This window comes from Scyliorhinus torazame, chromosome 9 (genome assembly GCF_047496885.1).
Source record: "Scyliorhinus torazame isolate Kashiwa2021f chromosome 9, sScyTor2.1, whole genome shotgun sequence".
NCBI lineage: Eukaryota > Metazoa > Chordata > Chondrichthyes > Carcharhiniformes > Scyliorhinidae > Scyliorhinus > Scyliorhinus torazame.
This window is the reverse complement of record NC_092715.1, coordinates 271,874,405-271,899,206: the sequence shown is the minus strand read 5'-3', so window position 1 is coordinate 271,899,206 and position 24,802 is coordinate 271,874,405. Positions and strand designations below refer to the sequence as shown.

At 51.5% G+C, this 24,802-nt stretch overlaps 1 protein-coding gene across 8 annotated transcripts in view; it reads right to left on the bottom strand.

The window, feature by feature from the left end:
- Window positions 1–24,802, bottom strand: part of cntln (centlein, centrosomal protein) — a 725,020-nt gene that overhangs the window by 275,209 nt on the left and 425,009 nt on the right. For all 8 annotated transcript variants that reach the window (XM_072517511.1, XM_072517513.1, XM_072517506.1 and 5 more), the window contains exon 19: window positions 12,598–12,821. In XM_072517511.1, the coding sequence (XP_072373612.1) occupies window positions 12,598–12,821 (224 nt within the window). The remainder of the gene's footprint in view (window positions 1–12,597; window positions 12,822–24,802) is intronic.

Below are 24,802 nucleotides of genomic sequence, written 5' to 3'. Positions count from 1 at the left end.
GTTGGCACTGTTGCCTCACATCTCCAGGGACCCGAGTTCGATTCCGGCCTTGTGTCACTGTCTGTGCAGAGTCTGCACGGTCTTCCCGTGTGTGGGTGGGTTTCCTCCGGGTGCTCCGGTTTCCACTCACAGTCCAAAGATGTGCAGGTTAGGTGGATTGGCCATGATAAATTGCCCCTTACGGTGGGATTGCAGAAATAGTGTGGGGGATTGGGCCTGGTCTTTCGAAGGGTCAGTGCACCCGATGGGCCGAATGGCCTCTTTCTGCAATGTAGGGATTCTATGACATGCATCTCTTAACCCTAACACATGAATTCCCATTAAACAGCACGCAAAATGAACATACAGCTCTCAACTCCACTTACACTGATGGGCAAAAATGACACTTGCATTACAGAACATATTCCTGCTGTTGTGAAGCTCTCTCAGACCCTGTCTGAAAGCCTGTGTCTGTGGCAGTCTTTTCAAGGCCTCTCCTGATGGTTCTCCAAATTCTTCTGCCTGTACCTGTTCGAACAGGATTCTTTTATTATTCTAAGCTCCGCCTAGCCACTCAAAGATGTTTCTGTCTAGACATGAACTCATCATTGCTATCTGGACCATTGATTACCCATTCCCGTTTACACAAAAGAGCAGGGCCAGGCTATGAATATGTAACTAACCTCCAATTTACAGACAAAAGAGGCCATCAAACTCCAGAATGGGCTAATGACTGGTCAGATAAGAGTGTCCTGGAGGGCAATGGATCTTGAGTGAATCATCCTGGCCGAACAGTGGTAACCTGTTTTTTCCCCATTAATGAGTTTAAGTCTGAATGGGACAATGTAACTCAGACCAGGTGTGGCCGTTTACCTCTGACTCAGTGCTAGCAGTTTTACCCTCAGGCTGTTAACCCCTAAATTGCCCACTACATCTTTGATCCAATTTCCTACCATCACCCAGTCATCGTACAATCCGGCGCTGTCAAATTGTCCTCACCATGCTCCTCCAACTAGCTGAACACGTCAATCTGGTTGACAGGGCCCTTGACTGTAGCCATTCCATTTCCCACATCTCTGCTCTCAGTCATTCACCTCCCTTCCTGAACTATGACAGGGTTCACCCTGTCCTCACCTGTCACCCCAGCAGCTTTCTCACCACCTCCAGTTTGATGCCACCCTAAGTATATCTCCCCTTTCCGAAGAGACCGTTCCCTCTGTGACACTCCGGTGCACTTCTCTGTGACCCCAACAACCCATCCCCTTCCCATAGAACCTGTCTGTGCAAGTGCAGGAGGCGTATCACCTACCCTTTAACGTCCTCCTTCCTCCCCATTCCAGGCCCCCAGGTGAAACAGCAATTTACTTGCACTCCTTTCAATGTATTCACTACTCAAGAAGCTCTCTCTTTTAAATTGTGGGGACCAAATGCAAATTGGGTTATGGCTTTGCAGAACACCTCCATTCAGTCCGATAACATGACTCGTTTGTCTGTGGTTTTGTCTCCACCCCATTACAACTCTGGCCTTACTGCCCTTGGACTTGCACGCTGCTCCAATGAAGTTCAGCATAGGTTTAAGGACCAACACTTCATCTTTCCACAATGCCTTCTGAACTCAACAAATTTAAAACATCCCCATTTTCTCCATCTTTTTTCCTTTTTGTTTTTGGACAGCAGCTGTTTTTTAAAAAATATTTTTTTATTCTCCTTTTTCACATTTTCTCCCAGATTTACACCCAACAATGAACAATAATCAGTAACGAATGTAATGCCAATCCCCATATCAATAACAACGGTCCCATCCTCCCACCAAACCCCAAACATTAGCCCGCATGTTAACATAAACAAATGACAGAAAGGAATCAGGAATCACCCATAGTCACCATTAACACACACCGCCCCCTTCCCCCAACCCTCCCAGCTCCCAACCCCCCTAATGTTCGATGTAATCCAATTCTCGAAAGTGTACAATGAATGACGCCCATGAATTGTAGAACCCCTTCATCCTTCCCCTCAGTTCAAATTTGACCTGCAGCACGCCAGGGCACAGGGTGGAGAGGCTGATCTCCACCCATCAGGATCCACCTTCGGGCGATCAACGAGGAGAAGGCTACAACTTCTGCCTCCGCGCCCATTTCCAATCCCGGCTGGTCCGACACCCCGAATATGGCCTCCCGTGGGCCCGCGTCCAGTTTCATGTGCACCACTTTAGAGATTACCCTAAACACCTCCTTCCAGTAATCCTCCAGCTTTGGACAGGACCAAAACATATGAACGTGGTTTGCGGGCCACCCCCGCAACATCACACACATCTTCAACCCCTCAAAGAGCCAGCTCATCCTCGCCCTTGTAAGATGCACTCTATACACCACCTTCAGCTGTAACCACCCCAACCTCGCACACGAGGTGGAGGCGTGTGTACAACACGCTTTCTCGCCCTGCTCGGAAACTGCCCCCTTGCTCGCCTCAATTGGCGTACCGCTTTCCTGGTAGATAGTCGGTCAAAGCTCGCCTGGAGTTGCTTCCTCTTTTCCAACTGCGCTGGGTCCCTATCTTCTGCATACCTCCTGTCTACCTCCAGCATCTCATCTATTACCCTCTGATGTTCCGACCTCTCCTCTTTGTCTAGCCTAGCCTTGAGCGAGATCACCTCACCCCTCACCACCACCTTTAAAGCCTCCCAGACAATCGCCTTTGACACCTCGCCCGTACAGTTGAAACCTACATATTCCTCTATTACTTTTTCAATTTTGTCACAGAACCCTCAGTCCCCCAACAGTCCCGCATCTAACTTCCACCCTGGTCTCTGTACAATCCCCTTCTCCAGCACCATATCCACCCAATGCGGAGCATGATCTGATATTGCAATTGCCGAGTACTTCAACACTTTTACCCCAGCCAGCAGCGCCTTCCCCACCATGAAAAAGTCGATCCACGAGTATACCTTATGGGCTGCCAAGAAAAACGAGTATGCCTGCTCCCTCGGGTGTAGAAACCTCCAAGGGTCCACCCCTCCCATTTCCACCATTAGCTCAACCAATGCCTTTGCCCCCCCCCCCCCCCCCCCCCCCCGCACCCCCCGGGGCCAGCGAGCACATCCGTGACCTGTCCAATTTTGGCTCCTGCACCAAGTTCCAGTCCCCCCCCCCCTATCAGTTTGTGTGTGTCCAAGTCAGGGATGGCCCCGCACACCTTCTTCCCGAATCCCACATCGTCCCAATTGGGACCATATACACTTACCAGCGCCATTAGCCTCCCCTCCAGCACCCCTGTAACAATCACATACCTACCCCCCTGATCTGCAACCATCTTCTCCATCTGGAACCGTACCCTTTTGCTGACCATTATCGCTACCCCTCGAGCCCTTCCGTCAAATCCAGAAAGAAACATCTGACTAACCCAGCCCTTTTTAAGTGTCACTTGATCCTTCACCCTCAGGTGAGTTTCCTGCAGCATTGCTACATCTGCCTTCAAACTTTCAAGGTGCGCAAGCACCCTTGAGCTCTTGACTGGGCCTCCCAACTCCCTCACGTTCCACGTGACTATACTAACTGGGGGTCTCTCCTGCCCTCCCACCCCGCCTTCTTATCCACCATCATCATACCACTGGGTCCTGCCCCATAAGCCTGACCATCCCTTTCCATTATTAACATCGAACCGACTCCCACCCCTCCCCGAATCCCCCCCTGTATTTCCCGTCGAGACGATCTCCACCAGTACCGATCCTCCCCCCCAACCTTCTCGCCTCGTAGGCCCACCGAAACCTGATAACCAGGCTCCAATGCCCGCAGCCCTCCTCTCTCCTCACCTCCGTTCACTAGCCGGCTTTAGTTAGCTAGTGCGGGTAGTCCCCCTCGCCCCCAAAAAGGCGTCCCCTCCTACCCAGTCCCAGAAGAAAAAGAAAAACAATCTAACCCATGCAATTCAATGAAATAACATATCGCCGCTGCAGCAACAAAAAAAAGGAGCAAAAATGCCAATCAAACCAAACAAAAACTTAAATTCTATAACAATGTGAAGTCAAGTAAGTTACAATATGGTCAGTGAAAAGAAAGTTATAACATTTATACATTTTCCAGCTTCCCAATCACAGTCCACGATCTCTCTTCCAGCTCCACTCCTCACTTCTGTCCCAAGCCTTCGGCCTTCATGAATGGCTCAGCCGCCTCCACCGTTTCAAAATAAAAATCTTTGGCGTTGTACGTCACCCTCAGCTTTGCCGGGTATACCGTACCAAATCGCACCCCCTTGTTGTACAGTGCCGCCTTCACTCGGCTGAACGCCGCTCGTCTCTTTGCCAACTCCACCGTCAAGTCCTGGTAAATCCGAACTCTAGCACCATCCCACTGCACCTCCCGCTTCTGCTTCGCCCAGTTTAACACCTTCTCCTTCATGTGGTATTTATGGAAACAGATAATTACTGCTCTCGGCGGCTCGTTTACTTTGGTTTCGGCCTTAACGATTGATGAGCTCGGTCCAGTTCATATCGGGAGGGGTCTTCACCCTCCCCCATCAACTCCGCCAGCCTCTTGGCAAAGTACTCTGTTGGCCTTGAGCCCTCTGCCCCTTCGGGTAAGCCCACAATTCTCAGACTTTGCCGCCCTGAGCGTTTCTCCAAGTCCTCGAGCTTGATCTTCACCACCCTCTGCAGTTCGCCTCCCAGCGAGGTGAGCTGGTCGCTGTGCTGCGACACGGCCTCCTCCACCTCCTTCATCTTTTCACCCTGTTCTCTCACCTTGGCCGATGTCTTTGGCACATCCACCTCCACCAGGGCGATTGCCTCCTTCACCAATGATCTCAGTGCGACCGCCATCTCCTTCCTCAACGCCTCCATATGCCTCGCACACTGCTTCTCCAGCTCCACAGCCATCACCTTGGTCATCCTTTCCACTGTAAGCAGTGCGGCCCCACCACGCAGTCCGGCGTCCGCCACCTTGTCAGCGCTGTTACTGGTCCTCTCCTTTGGCGGCAAACCCGCGTTTCCTCCCTTCTTCACAGCTGTTTTTGGCGTCCCTTAACCACTTAATATTTTTCTTCTTTTTTCTTCAATCTTGAGATAGATAATAAAATAATAAAATAAATGTAAAAGTTGAAAAAATTGAAAAATTACATTTTAAAAAAATGTAATAATTTAAAAAAAACTATGTTCATAATAAAAAAAAATTCCAAAAATCAAAGTTCAAAACATCTCCCCTCCTGGGACCTTCAAACTTCCCAAACATGCATTTTCATTGGGGAGCCACCCGGTGTGCGCTGCTCCCCTACATTCGCGCTGGATTCAGGCCTCGCCTCAGGCCACGCTCCCCCGCCGCTTGCCTCGGGCTCGATGCCCCTGCTCCTCCAATCACGGGGGTCCCCACCGGCTCCAAACCAGCTGGACCCAGCACCCGTCCCTCAGGCCCCAACAGCCGAAGAAATCCTGACCGGCGAAACTACGGGAAACCCCCGGAAAACATTGAAATACCACCGACCGGCGGGAGCCCCTCTCCAACGCGACCACTCCGCCGGAAGTCCCGGGCAGCAGCTGTTTGATGATTTTGCTTCCTCGTTTACACCTGCTCTCGGCACACCGTTTGTGTTTTTACTTGGTTTTTATCATCTCCTTTTCTCTTGCACCATCATCCATTTTGAAATGCATTTTCTCCTGCCTCCCACTGTATAGAATCATAGAATCCCTACAGTGCAGAAGGAGGCCATTCGACCCATTGAGTCTGCACTGACCCTTCGAAAGAGCACTCTACCCATGTCCACTCCCCCGTCCACCCCTTCCTTATCCCCTTAACCTCATAACCTAACCTGCACATCCCTGGACACTAAGGGGCAACTTAGCATGGCAAATCCACCTAACCTGCACGTCTTTGGACTGTGGGAGGAAACGGGAGCACCCGGAGGAAACCCACGCAGACTCAGGGAGAACGTGCAAACTCCACACAGACAGTGACCCGAGGCCGGAATTGAATCCGGGTACCTGGCATTGGGAGGCAGCAGTGCTAACCACTGTGCCACCCTAGTTGAGACATTACTTTTAGTTTTTTTCTACACCTCCCTCGCTGCATGCCTGGCTAAAAACTGTTACCTCTCGAAGTACTCCCAGTTCTGACAAAGGGTCATCAACCTGAAACTTTAACTTTGCTTTTCTCCCCCCTGATGCCAGACCTGCTGAGCATTTCCAGCATATTTCGTTTTTTTATCACATTCACTAACAGTCTCATTAGTCATCACATAATCTACTTTCAACTTTAGTGTGTGGCATAATTATGTGACAATAATACTTTGAAGTAAGGATCAAATGGTTTGGAAAGACTGGGACACTAAAGAGAGTTGAGACGTTCTTCATCTGAAAAAAGACCCCTATGATCAGCATCTCAAATAGTCTGTCCTAATCAAACTGCAACTGGCCACCTTCAGGTCCCAATCCCTGTTTAGGACGGTGCACAGAGGTGGGAAGGCGGATGTCTGGTGCCTCACAACCAGATAACTCCAGGCTCAAGGGGCTCATCACTTTGGTTGACAGGCCTAGCTAGAAGAAGGAAAACCCTGATTGGAAACGCATATTTATGAGCCAAATAGTCTTTATTGACTGACAGCGTGAAGAACACAGACAGTGCCAATGGACTGAATGGCAATGTTCACCTGCTTATGCTCGCAGCTCGCCGAGGAGAAGGACAACACTTTTAATAATAATAATCTTTTATTGTCACAAGTATGAAGTTACTGTGAAAAGCCCCTAGTCGCCACATTCCGGCGCCTGTTCGAGTAAGCTGGTACGGGAATTGAACGCGCACTGCTGGTCTTGTTCTGCATTGCAAACCAGCTGTCTAGCCCACTGAGCTAAACCAGCCCTAAACCTTCATTCTTTCGAATGCTATGTTTGTGGCACACATTACATCTCAGCCGAGTCAGTCGGAGTGGCTCGACAAAAACCTCACCCACTTAAACATACTCAATGTGCAGGTTGTTCAACAAATAAATCAACCAACATATCAGACTACCAAACCCTGTGGCAATGGGTAAGTGGTTACAGGGACAGCTAGAGGATGCTACCTGCAGCCTTTAGTCACAAGCGACCAGAGGGTGACAGTCAGTCTCCACAGATCATGGCAGCTGTGAGGCTCGAATCCTCCGAAGGTGACAGAGCAGATCTTCTTAGGTCCAGCGCTGCTCCCCTCCATTGGGGAAAAGGAAGAAAAGGAACCTTAAACACAGTCTGTCCTACCCTCCAAGGCCACCATTCCTTGTTGGTTCCCAACCACTGCGTTCAAAACATAAAGAAAACGCAAACTGAAAGGACAACTAACTACTGAATGACACTTGGCTCATGAAATGTCAGCACATTTCTAGACAGTAACACAGGGTAGAACAGTCCTCAAAGCCAGAACACTAGGCAGCTACAATATTCATGTAAAGGAAGGTAAAGTCGCCATATCCCAGATGACCACAGGCTGCTTTCCCCATTGAGGAGGAGAGCTGACTGGTGGTGATTTAACCTGAGGGTCACCACACCTCAGGTTGAGAAGTTGGCGCCTTCATGAATAACCTCAGCCTATAAAGGGACTGAACTCACGCTGCTGGCCTTGCTCTGCATCCCGAACCAGCTGTCTAGCCAAGTAAGCTAAACCGGCCCCCAATATTGATGTAGCTGCTGTAAGTAAAAGAAGGTTTGCAGAGGAGTCTCAACTTGAGGAAGCAGGCAAGAGCTACATATTCTATTGGATTGGCAAGTCCAAGCACCAGCCTCGACAGTCAGGTGTGGCTTTGTCATTCGATCTGAATTGGAACACAAGCTCAACTCATTTCCCAAGGATATCAACAATCGACCCATGGTATTTCAAATACATCTTGGTGGAAAACAGTACACAACATTCATCAGTGTCAATGCATTAATGGTGCATGCAGACCAGGTCAAGGAAGCATTGTAGGATGATCTCAGCAGGATTTTCAAGGGAGTACCACACCAAAAGAAACTCATCATCCTTGTTGACTTCACTTACCATGCTTGTCATCCATGGAGAGGAGCACTGGAACACCATGCCATTGGTGAACACCAACAGCTCGCTGATTCTCTCTAAGTGCAGCAAATCTAAAAAATTAGACTCAGAGTTTGCTGGTATCCTAGGAGATAACACTGACATTGGAGATTCTTGGAAGAGTTAAGGGATTTCACTCACAGCATGGCACCTGAGGTTCTTGGATTCGATAAATGGAAACAGCAAGATTGGTTTGACTAGATATAGCCTAGCTACGAGATGATGTGCTCACAAATCCTACACATTGGACAAAACAATCACCGACAAGAAAAGCCAGATGCCATCAAACAAAACATACACTGCCGATCAAACTGAGAGAGATGCAGAACTGATGGTGGGAGAACAAGGCTGCAGAACTTCAGGAAGCTGCCGTAAGCAGGACCCAAAGTCTCTCCAAGAATTCCAATTTGTCTACAGGCCCTAAACCAAAGATATGACACCTACACTCACCAGAGCACAATTTCACTGGGTCGGCAATATGGTTTGCACAGAGGACTCCTGCATACCAAACCAGGAAATCTGCAACCAGCTGAGCACGGAACTCGCACCATGGATGGCCCAAATTCTGATACAATGACATTCTGAAAGCCAATCTCAGAGCCTGTAAGTTGGGCCCTCACTACATGGTGAAAAAAAAACCTTGGACAGATCCAAATTGGGAAATCTCTGACATCAGAAATCTCAACATTTGAGGAGAATAAAGTCAGGTCCGTGGAGGACAAGTGAGCATGGCACAGGTCAGTGCCTTCTCCCTTCCAACAGCGACTTCACAAGTAATGCAATCAGATCTGAAAATCTAAATTTGGTTTAACGTCACATATGAGAGGACACCAACTGAGATGATGAACAATCAGTCTCCTCTGAACACTCACCTTTCAAAGCAACGGGAGAATCCACCATACGTTGAGGTGGTAGAAAGGTCTAGGTGCAGTGCCTTTTAATTCAAAGTACACCACATCCACTGAAACTGGAAAACTATTTGTCAACATTTTGAATGTTTACCTCTATGGGTCTAGGAAGATTGTTGCTTTGCTACCTGTCAGGCCAGGGAAGGATTTCCAACTGGCTCCACTGAACATAGTGGGAATCATGGCTTTGTGCTGGCCTAGGAACTGGTGTGAGAACCTCCAATTCCAGGCCACCCTGCACTTAGTGCAGCTGCTTTGGGGCAGAGTGCTGCCGAACCAGAAAGAGATTTTCCAGATTCCATGTATGATGCTTCAAAAACATCAAATATATTTCTGCAAATATTTTTCAATGAGGAGTGTTTCCCTTGGAACTACCTTCTCCTTTGATAAGTTTAAAAAATAAATTTAGAGTACCCAATTCATTTTTTCCAATTAAGGGGCAATTTAGCGCGGCCAATCTACCTAGCCTGCACATTTTTAGGTTGTGGGGGCGAAACCCACGCAAACACGGGGAGAATGTGCGAACTCCACACGGACAGTGACCCGGAGCCGGGATCGAACCTGGGACCGCGGCGCTGTGAGGCATCAGGGCTAACCCACTGCGCCACCGTGCTGCCCTCTCCTTTAATAGTTAATATGAACATTAAATTTCTTCCCTCACTTTAATTCCATCTTTGCCTTTCTAGAAAAAAAAGCAATATTCAGAGAAATGATTTATTTTAGATAATTGAACTCATGTCAGGTCCCTGCTGAAAGTACTGCTGCTCTAGAACACCCATTTGTTATTGAAATTATTTATGAAATTAAATCCTCCAAGCGCAATATTAGTTACCCCTTTCAGTAATTTAGACAGAAAATTTACAATACATCAAAGAATGTGACCATCTTGGGGCTAGACAGTGTTGATGGCTGGCATGTCATACAGCCAAAACATTGAACCTTCATAATTTTCCAGTGATTGAACAGGATCCAGTTATGGTACACGATTTAAAGGTAACATTATTGATTTGGAGAAGCACAAGTAAATTAGAATACAGTACCATGCTGTATTAGTGTAATAGCATACAACACGCTGGACCAGTAACATTGAGACGCTGGGCCAGTAACATTGTGATATGTAACTCCATACTGCTCTATTGGTGTAATAGTACACAACACGCTGGGCCAGTAACATTGTGATATGTAACTCCATACTGCTCTATTGGTGTAATAGCATACAACACGCTGGGCCAGTAACATTGTGATATGTAACTCCATACTGCTCTATTCGCGTAATAGCATACAACATGCTGGGCCAGTAACACTGTGATATGTAACTCCATACTGCTCTATGAGTGTAATAGTATACAACACGCTGGGCCAGTAACATTGTGATATGTAACTCCATACTGATCTATGAGTGTAATAGCATACAACACGCTGGGCCAGTAACATTGTGATATGTAACTCCAAACTGCTCTATTGGCGTAATAGCACACAACACGCTGGGCCAGTAACATTGTGATATGTAACTCCATACTGCTCTGTTGGTGTAACAGCATACAACACGCTGGACCAGTAACATTGAGACGCTGGGCCAGTAACATTGTGATATGTAACTCCATACTGCTCTATTCGCGTAATAGCACACAACACGCTGGGCCAGTAACATTGTGATATGTAACTCCAGACTGCTCTGTTGGTGTAACAGCATACAACATGCTGGACCAGTAACATTGAGACGCTGGGCCAGTAACATTGTGATATGTAACTCCATACTGCTCTATGAGTGTAATAGCATACAACACGCTGGGCCAGTAACATTGTGATATGTAACTCCATACTGCTCTATTGGTGTAATAGTATACAACACGCTGGGCCAGTAACATTGTGATATGTAACTCCATACTGCTCGATTGGTGTAATAGCATACAACACGCTGGGCCAGTAACATTGTGATATGTAACTCCATATTGCTCTATTGGTGTAATAGCATACAACACGCTGGGCCAGTAACATTGTGATATGTAACTCCATACTGCTCTATTGGTGTAATAGTATACAACACGCTGGGCCAGTAACATTGTGATATGTAACTCCATACTGCTCTATTCGCGTAATAGCATACAACACGCTGGACCAGTAACATTGTGATATGTAACTCCATACTGCTCTATTGGTGTAATAGTATACAACACGCTGGGCCAGTAACACTGTGATATGTAACTCCATACTGCTCTATTCGCGTAATAGTATACAACACGCTGGGCCAGTAACATTGTGATATGTAACTCCATACTGCTCTATTCGCGTAATAGTATACAACATGCTGGGCCAGTAACATTGTGATATGTAACTCCATACTGCTCTATTCGCGTAATAGCACACAACACGCTGGGCCAGTAACATTGTGATATGTAACTCCAGACTGCTCTGTTGGTGTAACAGCATACAACATGCTGGACCAGTAACATTGAGACGCTGGGCCAGTAACATTGTGATATGTAACACCATACTGCTCTATTCGCGTAATAGCATACAACACGCTGGGCCAGTAACATTGTGATATGTAACTCCATACTGCTCTATTCGCGTAATAGCACACAACACGCTGGGCCAGTAACATTGTGATATGTAACTCCATACTGCTCTATTCGCGTAATAGCACACAACACGCTGGGCCAGTAACATTGTGATATGTAACTCCAGACTGCTCTGTTGGTGTAACAGCATACAACATGCTGGACCAGTAACATTGAGACGCTGGGCCAGTAACATTGTGATATGTAACTCCATACTGCTCTATTCGCGTAATAGCATACAACACGCTGGGCCAGTAACATTGTGATATGTAACTCCATACTGCTCTATGAGTGTAATAGCATACAACACGCTGGGCCAGTAACATTGTGATATGTAACTCCATACTGCTCTATTGGTGTAATAGCACACAACACGCTGGGCCAGTAACATTGTGATATGTAACTCCATACTGCTCTGTTGGTGTAACAGCATACAACACGCTGGACCAGTAACATTGAGACGCTGGGCCAGTAACATTGTGATATGTAACTCCATACTGCTCTATGAGTGTAATAGCATACAACACGCTGGGCCAGTAACATTGTGATATGTAACTCCATACTGCTCTATTGGTGTAATAGTATACAACACGCTGGGCCAGTAACATTGTGATATGTAACTCCATACTGCTCTATTGGTGTAATAGTATACAACACGCTGGGCCAGTAACATTGTGATATGTAACTCCATATTGCTCTATTGGTGTAATAGCATACAACACGCTGGGCCAGTAACATTGTGATATGTAACTCCATACTGCTCTATTGGTGTAATAGTATACAACACGCTGGGCCAGTAACATTGTGATATGTAACTCCATACTGCTCTATTCGCGTAATAGCATACAACACGCTGGACCAGTAACATTGTGATATGTAACTCCATACTGCTCTATTGGTGTAATAGTATACAACACGCTGGGCCAGTAACACTGTGATATGTAACTCCATACTGCTCTATTCGCGTAATAGTATACAACACGCTGGGCCAGTAACATTGTGATATGTAACTCCATACTGCTCTATTCGCGTAATAGTATACAACATGCTGGGCCAGTAACATTGTGATATGTAACTCCATACTGCTATACAATTTGAATCCACAAATGACTTTAGACATACCTGAATTGTCTGCCTGTTGATTTGAAGTTTTTGGTTAACCAAAGTCAATTGGGCTGTTAACGTCTGATTCTTTTGCTTCAGTTCATTGACAATGTTTAAGGCAACCTTTTTCCCATTCTGAGTAACAGCAATCTGTTGTTGCAGTGATATCAGACGCTGCTGTAAGGCAATGATGGAAAGGCTTTGCTTTGGTAGAGCAAGTGTTTTACTCTTCAGTTTCCTCTCTGTAGTTGAAAACACAAAGAGAACATCAACTCTTGTTAATATCAAACACATCCCCGCCCCCTCTGTTCTGGAAAGGTTTGACTTCATTAAAAATTGCGAGACAGGACACCAATTACTATGCAACATCACAGTACAAAATGTCATTAGTCAATAGCAGAACCAAGCAAATTCTGATAGGTGAAAGGATATAAACATTTGAAAATGAAATCATTTGCAGTCGTTAACACTGTTTTGTTTCTTCCAATAAAAAAAGTTAAACAGTTTGACCGAAAAAGCATGAATTATTATAGACAAAGATTAATTCTGATCAACAAAAAATCCAATGTGACAACAAAAGGACTCAGAACCTCAAACTAACTCTCTCTAAAGTTACAATGGCAAATTATTTTTCTCTAACATTGACTCATAATTCTGCACAGATGAAAAGGAATTTCAAGAAACAATATGAAACAGAATAAAGCAAATACACACTGCAACAAAGAGTAAAAAATTCTCAAGCCAATAGCTTTGAAAGTTGAACGTAAATTATTTGGAGGTAATAACTGTCCCTCCCAAAAAAATTCTTTGTTTCAACTTGCATTCAGAGAGCACTTCTGAAGGTAAGAGAAGGTCCCAAAGCGGTTCCAAAAAATGAATTGGTGCCCCAAGGGGGAAAGGTTACAATGGATAGGATGAATCTAGGTCAAAGAGGTAGGTTTTGAGGAGAAGGATGTGAAGAGGCAGGAGGGTTTGGGGGGGGGGGGTATTCCAGAATGGCACCGAGGTGGCTGAAGGCACAACTTCCACAAACAACAAGCAGGGGGGTGATGGGAGAGCTGCAAAAGAGGTTGAATTGAGAGGACTAGGCAATGTAAGGTTAGAATTGTAGGGCTTTGGAAAGTTGCAGAGATGGAGAGGGATGATCCTGTGCATGGATTTAAACACAATGATAAAAATTTTAAAAGTGAGATGTTGAGGAATTGGGAATTAATGTAGAACTGTGAGAATAGCTGCGATGGATAAGCTATATGTACTACAAACAGGATATAGACAGCAAAGCTTCTGATAAACTGAAGGTTATGAAGGATAGGAAAATGGCCAGCAGGATCTTGATGCGAAAGAGGTAAATGTAACATAGGTACAAATAATTTGTCTGTGACAGACAACATAAAGACGTGGGAAGCTCTAAACAGAATCAAGCAGGGCACCAGCGATGAGAGCAGCCCAGTTTCAGCCTGAGACACCGGAAAGGATGGAGATGGAATTTGTGGCGAGTTTAGAGCTTCTGGTGGACAGAAGCGGAAATAAAGCTGTAAAGATGTATTGGTTATCTAATACCGGAGAAGAAATCAGACAGCACAGGCAATGGGATCTCAAACAAAGGTGGTGGAAACTTGGAGCTGGGTGCTGAGGTGAATGTAGATCCAAAAGGTGAGAAACCCCTTTGGTAACTCTCATAGTGATAGTACAGGAATGCAGAGAGAAGCCATGAGAAGAGATACCCACACAAGAAACAGGACAAATCCAACTCGGCCAATTACCACCCCTTCAGCCCACCATCAATCATCAGCAAAGTGGTGGAAGGGCTCATCATCAGTGCTATCAAGCAGCACTTACTCAGCAAGTCCCGAAAGTCATGCTGTTGGGTGAATTGGACATTTTGAATTCTCCCTCAGTGTACACGAACAGGCGACGGAGTGTGGCGACTAGGGGATTTTCACAGTAACTTCATTGCAGTGTTAATATAAGCCTACTTGTGACAATAATAAAGATTATTATTATTATTATAACCTGCTCATGGACGCTCAATTTGGGTTCCGCCCGGGTCACTCAGTCCCTGACCTCATTACAGCCTTAGTTCAAACATGGACAAAAGAGCTGAATGCCAGAGGTGAGGTGAGAGTAACTGCCCTTGACATCAAGGCAGCATTTGACCGAGTGTGGCATCAAGGAGCCCGAGCTAAACTGGAGTCAATGGGGATCAGGGGGGAAACTCTCCGCAGGTTGAAGTCATACCCGGTACAAAGGAAGATGGTTGTGGTGGTTGGAGGTCAATCATCTCAGCTCCAGGACATCACTGCAGGAGTTCCTCAGGGCAGTGTCCTCGGTCCAACCATCTTCATCAATGACATTCCCTCCATCATAAGTTCAGAAGCTGATGGCTGCACCATGTTAACCACCATTTACAACTCTTCAGATACTGAAGCAGTCCATATCCAAATGCAACCAGACCTGGACAATATCCAGGCTTGGATTGACAAGTGGCAAGGAACATTTGAAGCACACATGTGACAGGCAATCACCATCTCCTACAAGAGAGGATCTAACGGTTGCTCCTTGACATTCAATGACATTACCACTGCTGAATCCCCCAATGTCATCACCCTGGGTGTGTCCATTGCCCAGGAACTGAATTAGACTAGCCATATCAATACTGTGGCTATCAGTGGAGGTCAAAGGCTAGGAGTCCTGCGATGAGTAACTCACCTCCTGACTTCCCAAAGCTTGTCCACCATCTACAAGGCATAAATCAGGAGTCTGATGGAAGGGCGGCACGGTGGCACATGGTTAGCACTGCTGCCTCACGCCGCCGAGGACTCAGGTTCGATCCCGGCCCTTGGTCACTGTCCGTGTGGAGTTTGCACATTCTCCCCATGTCTGTGTGGGTCTAACCCCCACAACCCAAAAAAGATGTGCAGGGTGGGTGGATTGGCCATGCTACATTGCCCCTTAATTGGAAAAAAATAATAATTGGGTACTCTAAATGTATTTAAAAAAAATAAAATGCCTTAAGGAAAAACTTTCAAACTTCGCTCAAGAACAGAAGAATGCTTGCGGTGCTTGGGATATTCTTAAGACCCATATCATCAAATCTGCAAAGAGGCAACTGGAGTTTTTATCAGGAAGTATCAGGATTGTTTGATGGACTGGGATTTGAAAGGAAGGACAGTGGACAGGCAATGGCAGGCAATCCAGGAACAAATAGGTGAACTCCGAAAGTTATTTCTTATTTGGCACAAGAGAAGAAAGGGAACTGTGGCCAAACCATGGCTTACAAGGAAATGTAGAGATGGTATTATAAGTTCATAGGTTCATAAGATATCGGAGCAAAATTAGGCCATTCGGCCCATCGAGCCAGCGCCGCCATTCTATCCTGGCTGATATGTTCCTCATCTGCTCCCTACATTGTTACAGACCAAGGGCTCGATTGCAAAATCAGCCAGAGCATCTCCTCCCTAGAACATATGATCTAGGGGCGGGAGTCAGTAATTTAGCCTCCCGAGGCTAAACGCCCTCAATGTGATGATGGCTGATCCCATCCTGTCCTCAACTCTACCGTCCTGCCCGTTATCCATAACCCTTCAACCCATTACCGATTAAAAATCTGTCTAACTTCTCCTTAAATTTGTTCACTGTCCCAGCATCCACCGTGCTCTGGGGAGCGAATTCCACAGATTAACAACCCTTTGGGAGAAGCAGTTTTTTCTCAAATCAGATGCAAAGAAGAAGTATATAAATCAGCAAGAAAAAGCAATCCACTAGGAGCCGAAGGAAATTAATATTCGTAGAGAAATAGTTTTGGGGAAATTAATGGGATTGAAGGCGGATAAATCTCCAGGGCCTGATAATCTTCATCCCAAAGTATTTAAGAAAATGGCCCTAGAAACAGTATGGGTGGCATGGTAGCACAGTGGTTAGCACTGCTGCATCACAGCGCCAGGGACCCGGGTTCGATTCCCCGCTGGGTCACTGTCTGCACGGACTCTGCACGTTCTCCCCGTGTCTGTGTGGGTTTCCTCCGGGTGCTCCGGTTTCCTCCCACAAGTCCCAAAATACGTGCTTGTTAGGTGAATTTGACATTCTGAATTCTCCCTCCATGTACCCGGACAGGCGCCGGAATGTGGTGGCTTTGTTGCAGTGTTAATGTAAGCCTACTTGTGACAATAAAGATTATTATTATTAGAGATCCCAGAGGATTGGAGGATAACCAATGTTGTACCGTTATTTAAGAAGGGTTGCAAGGACTTCCGGTTGCGGCTATGCAGAGCTAAGTTGCACGTTCGGCAGCTCCCGCTTGGAACGGACTTTTGGGCTCTTTTCAGAGCCCCCAACGGGATTTGTTCGATATTTCCTGGTGTGGGAAGAAGACTGCAACATTCCCCCGACAGTGTATGGCTTGGACCAGGAGCGGGGAGACTAAAAAAATGGCGGTGAAGCCAAAGAAGGTGCGAGGGAAGAGCAAGATGGTGGCGGGCGGGGACCAGGCAGCGTGGATGCATTGCGCGCAGGAGCAGCAGGAGGTTATCCAGCGCTGCTTCAGGGAGCTCAAAGCGGACCTGCTGGAGCCGATTAAGGCTTCTATTGATAAGCTGCTGGAGACCCAGACGGCCCAGGACGTGGCGATCCGCGAGGTCCGACAAAAGATCTCCGACAACGAGGACGAGATCTTGGGCCTAGCGGTAAAGGTGGAGGTGCACGAGGCGCTCCACAAGAAATGACAGGAACGGTTCGAGGAGATGGAGAATCGGTCGAGGCGGAAGAATCTGCGGATTCTGGGCCTCCCAGAGGGGCTGGAGGGGTCGGACATGGGGGCCTATGTGGTCACCATGTTAAACTCACTGATGGGAGCGGGGTCCTTCCAGGGGCTCCTGGAGCTGGAAGGGGCCCATAGAGTGCTGGCGAGGAGGCCCAAGGCTAACGAGCCGTCACGGGCGATGCTGGTGCAGTTTCATCGGTTCGCTGATCGGGAGTGTGTGCTCAGGTGGGCCAAGAAAGCGAGGAGCAGCAGGTGGGAGAACGCGGAGGTTCGAATATATCAGGACTGGAGTGCGGAGGTGGTGAAGAGGAGGGCCGGGTACAACTGGGCGAAGGCGGTGCTGCACAGGAAGGGGGTGAAGTTTGGCATGTTACAGCCGGCGCGACTGTGGGCCACCTACAAGGACCGGCACCATTATTTTGAGTCCCGGCGACGGCTAAAGTGCTGAGGGGGTTTATGGACCAGATGGGAGGGGTAGACCCTTGGAGATTTGCAAGGCCGGGGGCTAGGGAATTTTCATTCTTCTCGCACGTTCATGAGTCCTATTCCCGGATCGACTTTTTTGTTATGACCAGGACGCTGATTGCGAGAGTAGAGGATACCGAATACTCGGCGATAGCCATTTCGGATAACGCCCCGCATTGGATAGACCTAGAGCTGGTGGAGGAGAGGGACCAGCGCCCGTTGTGGCGCTTGGAGGTGGGGCTGTTGGCGGACGAGGAGGTGAGTGAGCAGGTCCGAGGAAGCATAGAGAGATACCTGGAGGCCAACGATAACGGGGATGGTCTGATAGGCACTGAAGGCGGTGGTTAGGGGAGAGCTGATCTCCATTAGGGCCCACAAGGAGAGGAAAGAGCAGAGGGAGAGGCTGGTGGGGGAGGTGGTGAGGGTAGACAGAAGATATGTGGAGGTGTCGGAGGAGGGACTGTTGAGGGAGAGGCGTAGCCTCCAGGCCGAATGCACTGACATTCAGTGCAGGAGGCGAAAGAGGCCGGTATTCTGGCCTTTGCGTCCCTGGTTGCCCGGCGAAAGATTCAATCCTGGGTCAAGATATGGCGGCGTTTATTAAATTGGAGAGGGTGAAATTTGCCTTAAGAGGATCGGTGCAAAGGTTCTTCAGGCGGTGACAACTGTTCTTAGATTTCCTGGCAGAACGGTAGACAATGGTCAGCAGCAGCAACCCGGGGGGGGGGGGGGGGGGGGGGGGGGGTTCTATTTTATTTTTGTTTGTCTACACTGGGGGGGTCTGAGGGGGTGTATATATTTGTTATGTTCGCTATGTGTTTCGGCGGGTGTTAATTTATTATTTATGTACGGGGGAGGGGGACACTGGGTTGTTTTGTTTTGTATTTATCTATTGGGTTTCTTTTATATTTTGTTGTTGATATTTTGTGAAAACTTTAATAAAAATTTTTTTTTTTTTTAAAAGGGTTGCAAGGATAATCCGGGTAATTATAGGCCAGTGAGCCTATCGTTGATAGTGAAATTGTTGGAAAAGATTCTCAGAGATGGGGCGTGATTCTTCGCTCACGCCCGGTTGGGAGAATCGCCTGGCGCGCCATTTTTCCACGCAACGCCCTCCCGCGATTCACCCAAGCAGCGAGGTCGGCCCCGTCGAGTTCTGCGCGGCGCCCAAAATGGCGATTCTCTGCTACCCCTGCTATTCTCCGGCCCGGATGGGCCAAAGTCCCGACAGCGTGACCCCAGTTCACACCGTCGCCATTCACACCTGGTTAATAAAGTCGTCAGCCAGTCGTGCTGGCTGACGCTGAGCAGTGAGGAGGTGAGCGGACTGTTCCGGAGCTCCTGGAGACCGGGTCGGCTTCCCCGAGAACGCTGCGGCCAACGGGGGGGGTGGGAGGGGGGTGAGGGAGGGAGTGGAGGTGGGGTGAGGGAGGGAGTGGAGGTGGGAGGGGGGTGAGGGAGGGAGTGGAGGTGGGGTGAGGGAGGGAGTGGAGGTGGGAGGGGGGTGAGGGAGGGAGTGGAGGTGGGAGGGGGGTGAGGGAGGGAGTGGAGGTGGGAGGGGGGGTGAGGGAGAGTGTGCAGGTGGGGGGGGGTGAGGGAGAGTGTGCAGGTGGGAGGGGGGGGTGAGGGAGAGTGAGCAGGTGGGAGGGGGGTGAGGGAGAGTGTGGATGGTATCGTCCATCCCCGGATGCCACATGTCAGCCGCCCTGATATGGCAGGACGGTGACGAGGGCACGGCCGCAGGGTGCGTGTGGCTGATGGGCACAGGCGACTGGCACACGGGTGAGGAGGACGGTGAGAACTGACCGCTGGACGCAGACAGTGACCAGGTGTTAGGCTGGCTGCGTATCTGCAGCGTGACCAGGCCCCCGGGGCACACAGGGATCCCAGGCAGCCCGGCTGGCGAGGTGTGGAGGAACCTCCGTGTAACATGTCGCCTCTCTGCCCACCCCCCCACCACCCGCCCCCCCAACCCTCCTGCAGGTCACCATGTATGCCAACCAGACAGCGATGGTCACTGCCGTGGTTGGAGCCGCAGCTCTGCAGGTGGCCATCCGGCAGCGTAGAGTCGGACGGCCCACAGTGGCTGAAGATGCAGCGGTTGCCGGTGCAGCAGAGGGGATGGCCGCGGAATGGCCCGTCGTCGACGCGCAGGCCGCAGGCGCTCAGGACCCGAATGTACAGGGGGATTCCGAGGGGAACATTGACCCCCCCGACGGCGAGGAATGCACAGGAAGCGGGCACTGATATCGAAGTGCTTGGGGCGGAGGAAGAGGAGGAGGAGGAGGAGCCACTGATGGTGGTGCCAGGGCGCCACAGGCGTCCAGCAAGGCCGGGGGTGTACCGTGGGGGAGGGATTCACTGAACACTGCCACTTGCACCGTCAGTCCTGCACACGGGCGCCACACAGCATCCCCCCCCCCCTCCCCCCCCCCCCCCTCCCCGCACCACGTTCACGGCACCAATTCCACATCACCTTACCACTGCGGCACTACGGGATTGCACAACACTGATGATTGTGTAAGCGGGTGTGATCAGTGCCATGTTGAATGATGACGGCCCGCTCTGCGATGAGCTGTGAGCTCAGATTCGCCAGCCAAGGTCTGACTCATGGCTATAGCTGAACCATGCACTCCGGTGGTCACAGCCTTCGTAACGGGCATTTCATCACGTACCCGTGTGGGGTAGCTGGCGTCGGAGTGCCGAGGACTACGGTGTCCGATTTTGGGAGGCAGGGGGGACAGGGACAGCACATCCGGCACCGACGTTGATCCTCTCGTAAACCCCAGCGCCACTCGGTCACCCTCACGAGCCCCCTGGCACCGGACATGGCACAGAGTCTTACAAGTTAAGTGCAACAGTGAGTTTAATTGTGACAGTCACATACAGATGCCGTACCCCCTACAACTAAACTGTGCCCTGCACCCGTGTGTGTGTGTGCGGCAGGGGGGGGGGGTTAGAGTAGGCTGGGCTCCGGGGGAGTGCCGGGAGGGGGTCCGTGCCGGGGTGGAGGTTGGGGGGGGGGGGTCCGTGCCGGGGTGGAGGTTGGGGGTTGGGGGGGGTCCGTGCTGGGGTGAAGGTTGGGGGTTGGGGGGGGTCCGTGCTGGGGTGGAGGTTGGGGAGGGGGTCCGTGCCGGGGTGGAGGTTGGGGGTTGGGGGGGGTCCGTGCTGGGGTGGAGGTTGGGGGTTGGGGGGGGGTCCGTGCTGGGGTGGAGGTTGGGGAGGGGGTCCGTGCCGGGGTGGAGGTTGGGGGGGGTCCGTGCTGGGGTGGAGGTTGGGGGTTGGGGGGGGTCCGTGCTGGGGTGGAGGTTGGGGAGGGGGTCCGTGCTGGGGTGGAGGTTGGGGGGGGTCCGTGCCGGGGTGAAGGTTGGGGGTTGGGGGGGGTCCGTGCTGGGGTGGAGGTTGGGGATGGGGGGGGGGGGTCCGTGCTGGGGTGGAGGTTGGGGAGGGGGTCCGTGCCGAGGAGGGTGATGGGAGGGCAAATGAGTTGGTCCACCTGGCCAGGTGCCAGCCTCCAACAGTTGGACCCATGCGGTCCATGCCACCCGGCTGGGGGGAGGAGGGGATATGGGCAATGATGACATGTCGTCGTTCCCCTCCCCCCCACCAGGCCGTCATGTTTTCAGATCATCCAGCGATGTTGGCCGCCGTGGTGGCAGCCGCTCATGTCTATGTTGCCCTGGATGAGGAGGAGGAGGAGGAGGAGGAGGAGCGTGCCAGAGAGGTGGCGCAGGCTGCCGCAGAGGGGCAGGTGGCAGCCGCCCAGGCTGGAGGGACACCTGACCGACAGGACGAGGAGGGGGAGGAGGACGTCGCGGCCCCACGGCAACGGAGGCACCCGAGGGCGCCCCGTGTGTACCGGCCCCGGCAGTCATACCAGGACCTCACGGACCGGGAATGCAGGAGGAGACTCCGGATGAGCCGGGAAACCGTGGCACACATCTGCCACCTGCTGGCACACCTGTCACCGCGTGGCACTGGCGGGGGACACCTTCTCCCCGTGTCCGTCAAGGTTACGGTGGCACTGAACTTTTATGCAACGGGGTCATTCCAGGCACCGAGTGGGGACCTGTCCGGCATATCGCAGACATCGGTGCACCGGTGCATCCGGGCAGTGACAGATGCCCTTTATGCCATGGCGCACCGCTACATCCGCTTCCCTGTGGACCGGGCCAGCCAAGATGCCCGGGCCGTGGGCTTCTCTGCCGTGGCCGGGTTCCCCTTGGTCCAGGGCGCGATCGATGGGATGCACGTCGCCGTGTGGCCACCTGCAGATAACAGGGCCGTGTTCACTAGTAGGAAGGGGACCTATTCGATGAACGTACAGGTGGTCTGCGACCACCGCATGATGATCCTGCATGTCTGCGCCCGTCACCCAGGCAGTGTACACGACTCATTCGTGTTGTCGCGGTCATCCATCCCCGGCATGTACGAGGGACGCCATCCCCGGCTGAGGGGCTGGTTGCTGGGCGACAGGGGCTACCCATTGCGATCGTGGCTGATGACGCCTATACGGAGGCCACGCAATGAGGCGGAGAACCGCTACAATGATGCCCATGTAGCGACAAGGGGAGTGATCGAGAGGTGCTTTGGCGTGCTGAAGATGCGTTTCAGGTGCCTGGACCTCTCTGGGGGCGCCCTCCAGTATCGGTCAGATAGGGTCGGCCGCATCATTGTGGTGTGCTGCGTCCTGCACAACATAGTCCAGCAGAGGGGCGATGTGCCACAGGCAGAGGAGGGCGGAGTGGAGGAGCAGCAGGAAGAGGCACAGTCCTCCCCAGATGAGGGGGATGGGGGCAATGGTCAGGGCAGACGGGGTAGACACAGGCGGGTGGCTGTCCACCGTTACCGGCTGGCCCAGCGGGCACAGGACAGACTGATAGACGCCCGCTTCACTGACTAGATGGGCGTGGGAATCGGGTAGTATGGCCACAGACCGCAACCATGGCAACAGCCGACCACCCACACCCCCCACCCATCCACCCACCCAGCACCCTCACCCCCCTCCCCAACCCCACCCACCCCACCCGCATGCACACCGCCCCCCCCCCCCCATTGCCGATCCACCGGCGGCACAACGGGCCGGGCTCACACAGTTGCGGGTGGACGCATGTCTATCGCAGACCATGGAGGATGATGACAACCCGCCCTGCGATGAGCTCCTGGCTCTACATCGTTGGACTATGTCTGACCCATGGCCACAGTACCACCATCCACCCGGACCATCCCTGCATGCGGCTGTGACACTGCAGCGCACGGTCCCGTCCTCTGCCCGGGGGATGTTGATGGCGGCCCAGGGGGAAGGGGGCAGACTCACCTGGGGCTGAGGTAAGACCACCCCTCACACACACACTTGCGCTCAACGTACATGACACGCCCGCACACTTTGGACAGAGCACAAAGTCAGCTTCGGTAGGTGTAACATTGACTTTAATAACCAAAGGAGTTCATGCACGTGCCCTAGCCCCTAAAACTCATCTGTGCCCTGCACCCGTGCCAACTTACTCAGTGTCTAATTGTTTGGCCTTACGGGCCCTTTGACTACGTCTACGTGGTTCCCCAGACGGTACAGCAGAACTGGAGGTGGACTCCTGTGATTCCTGCCCTCTGACACTGGATCCCTTTGGCGGCCGTTTCCTGGGGCGTCCTGGCCTAGATGGGCCAGGCTGCGGCCCGGGCGACTGGGATGGCGAGCTGCCAGCCTGTCCTGCCCGTTGCCCACCCGATGCACCTGGGACGGAAGGGGGGGAGTCCGAGGTGTCGCGGTGTACCGGGACCTCCCCTACAGAGGGAGCCGGGACGGACCATACCACCTCCTCCTCCCTCGGGGTGCCCGATGGCCCCCAGGCCTCTACATGGGTGGGGGATGCGAACGGACTGGCCATCCGACGCCCCCCTGACATCTGGCGCTGCCTGTCCTGGAGGCCCGTGCTGGTATCGACAGGGGTCTGCAGGTTTGCAGCCATGGAGCCCAGGGTGTTGGCCAACCCTGTCTGTGACAGTGCGACGCCGGCTCGCACATGGCCACTGGCGCCGATGCCCTGGGCCATGGCCTGCAGAGACTGGGCCATGGCCTGCTGAGACTGGGCCATGGCCTGCAGAGACTGGGCCATGGCCTGCTGAGACTGGGCCATGGCCTGCAGAGACTGGGCTATGGCGTTGAGCGCCTCTGCCATCTGGCGCTGGCACTGGCTCATGGCCTCCTGTGAGAGGGCAGCCATTTCCTGGGCCACAGACGCCGCCTGCACGGAAAGCCCCAGGCCTCGCAAACCGTTCCCCATGTCTGACACCGTCGCAACCATTGCCTCCACCGCGGACGCCACCCGTGCGGTGTCAGCCTGGGTGGCATGCATGACCGGGACCACTCCCAGCTCCTGGACGCGGGTGGACTCCTCCACCTGCGACCGCAGCCGCCGCAAGCCGTCCGTCACCCTCTTCGCTCGTCTCCGGGTCGGTGGTTGCATCGGATCTATGTGTGGGTGTGGTAACTGCAGGAACCCGGGATCCATCTGGGCGGCAGATGTTCGCTTGGCCTGGGCTGCCCTCCGACCGCCCGGTCCCTCTGCTGCTCCTACCTCCACCTGCTGTACCGGGACGGCTGTGTTGTGCGCACCAGTGAGTGTACCAGACGCCTCATCACTAAAGTGCCCAACTGTGGTGAGTGTTTCTGCGATGGTGGAGGGTGTTGGTGACAGCAGTGGCGTTGTGTCGTGCTCTTCGTCCCACTCTGACTCCATGGAACTTTGGGGTGGGGGTTCGTCTCCACCCATCCACTCTGAGTCACTGTCCGGTATTTCGTCTTCCCGGGTAGGGGTGTCCTGGGTAGTGCTGTCCCGGGTAGGGGTGTCCTGGGTAGTGGTGTCCCGGGTAGGGGTGTCCTGGGTAGTGGTGTCCTGGGTAGTGGTGTCCTGGGTAGTGGTGTCCTGGCTCAGATGTGACGGGGGCCTGTGGCTGCCCCCCTCATCGCTGGGTGGTCGCTCCCGCACGTGACGGGGGTGT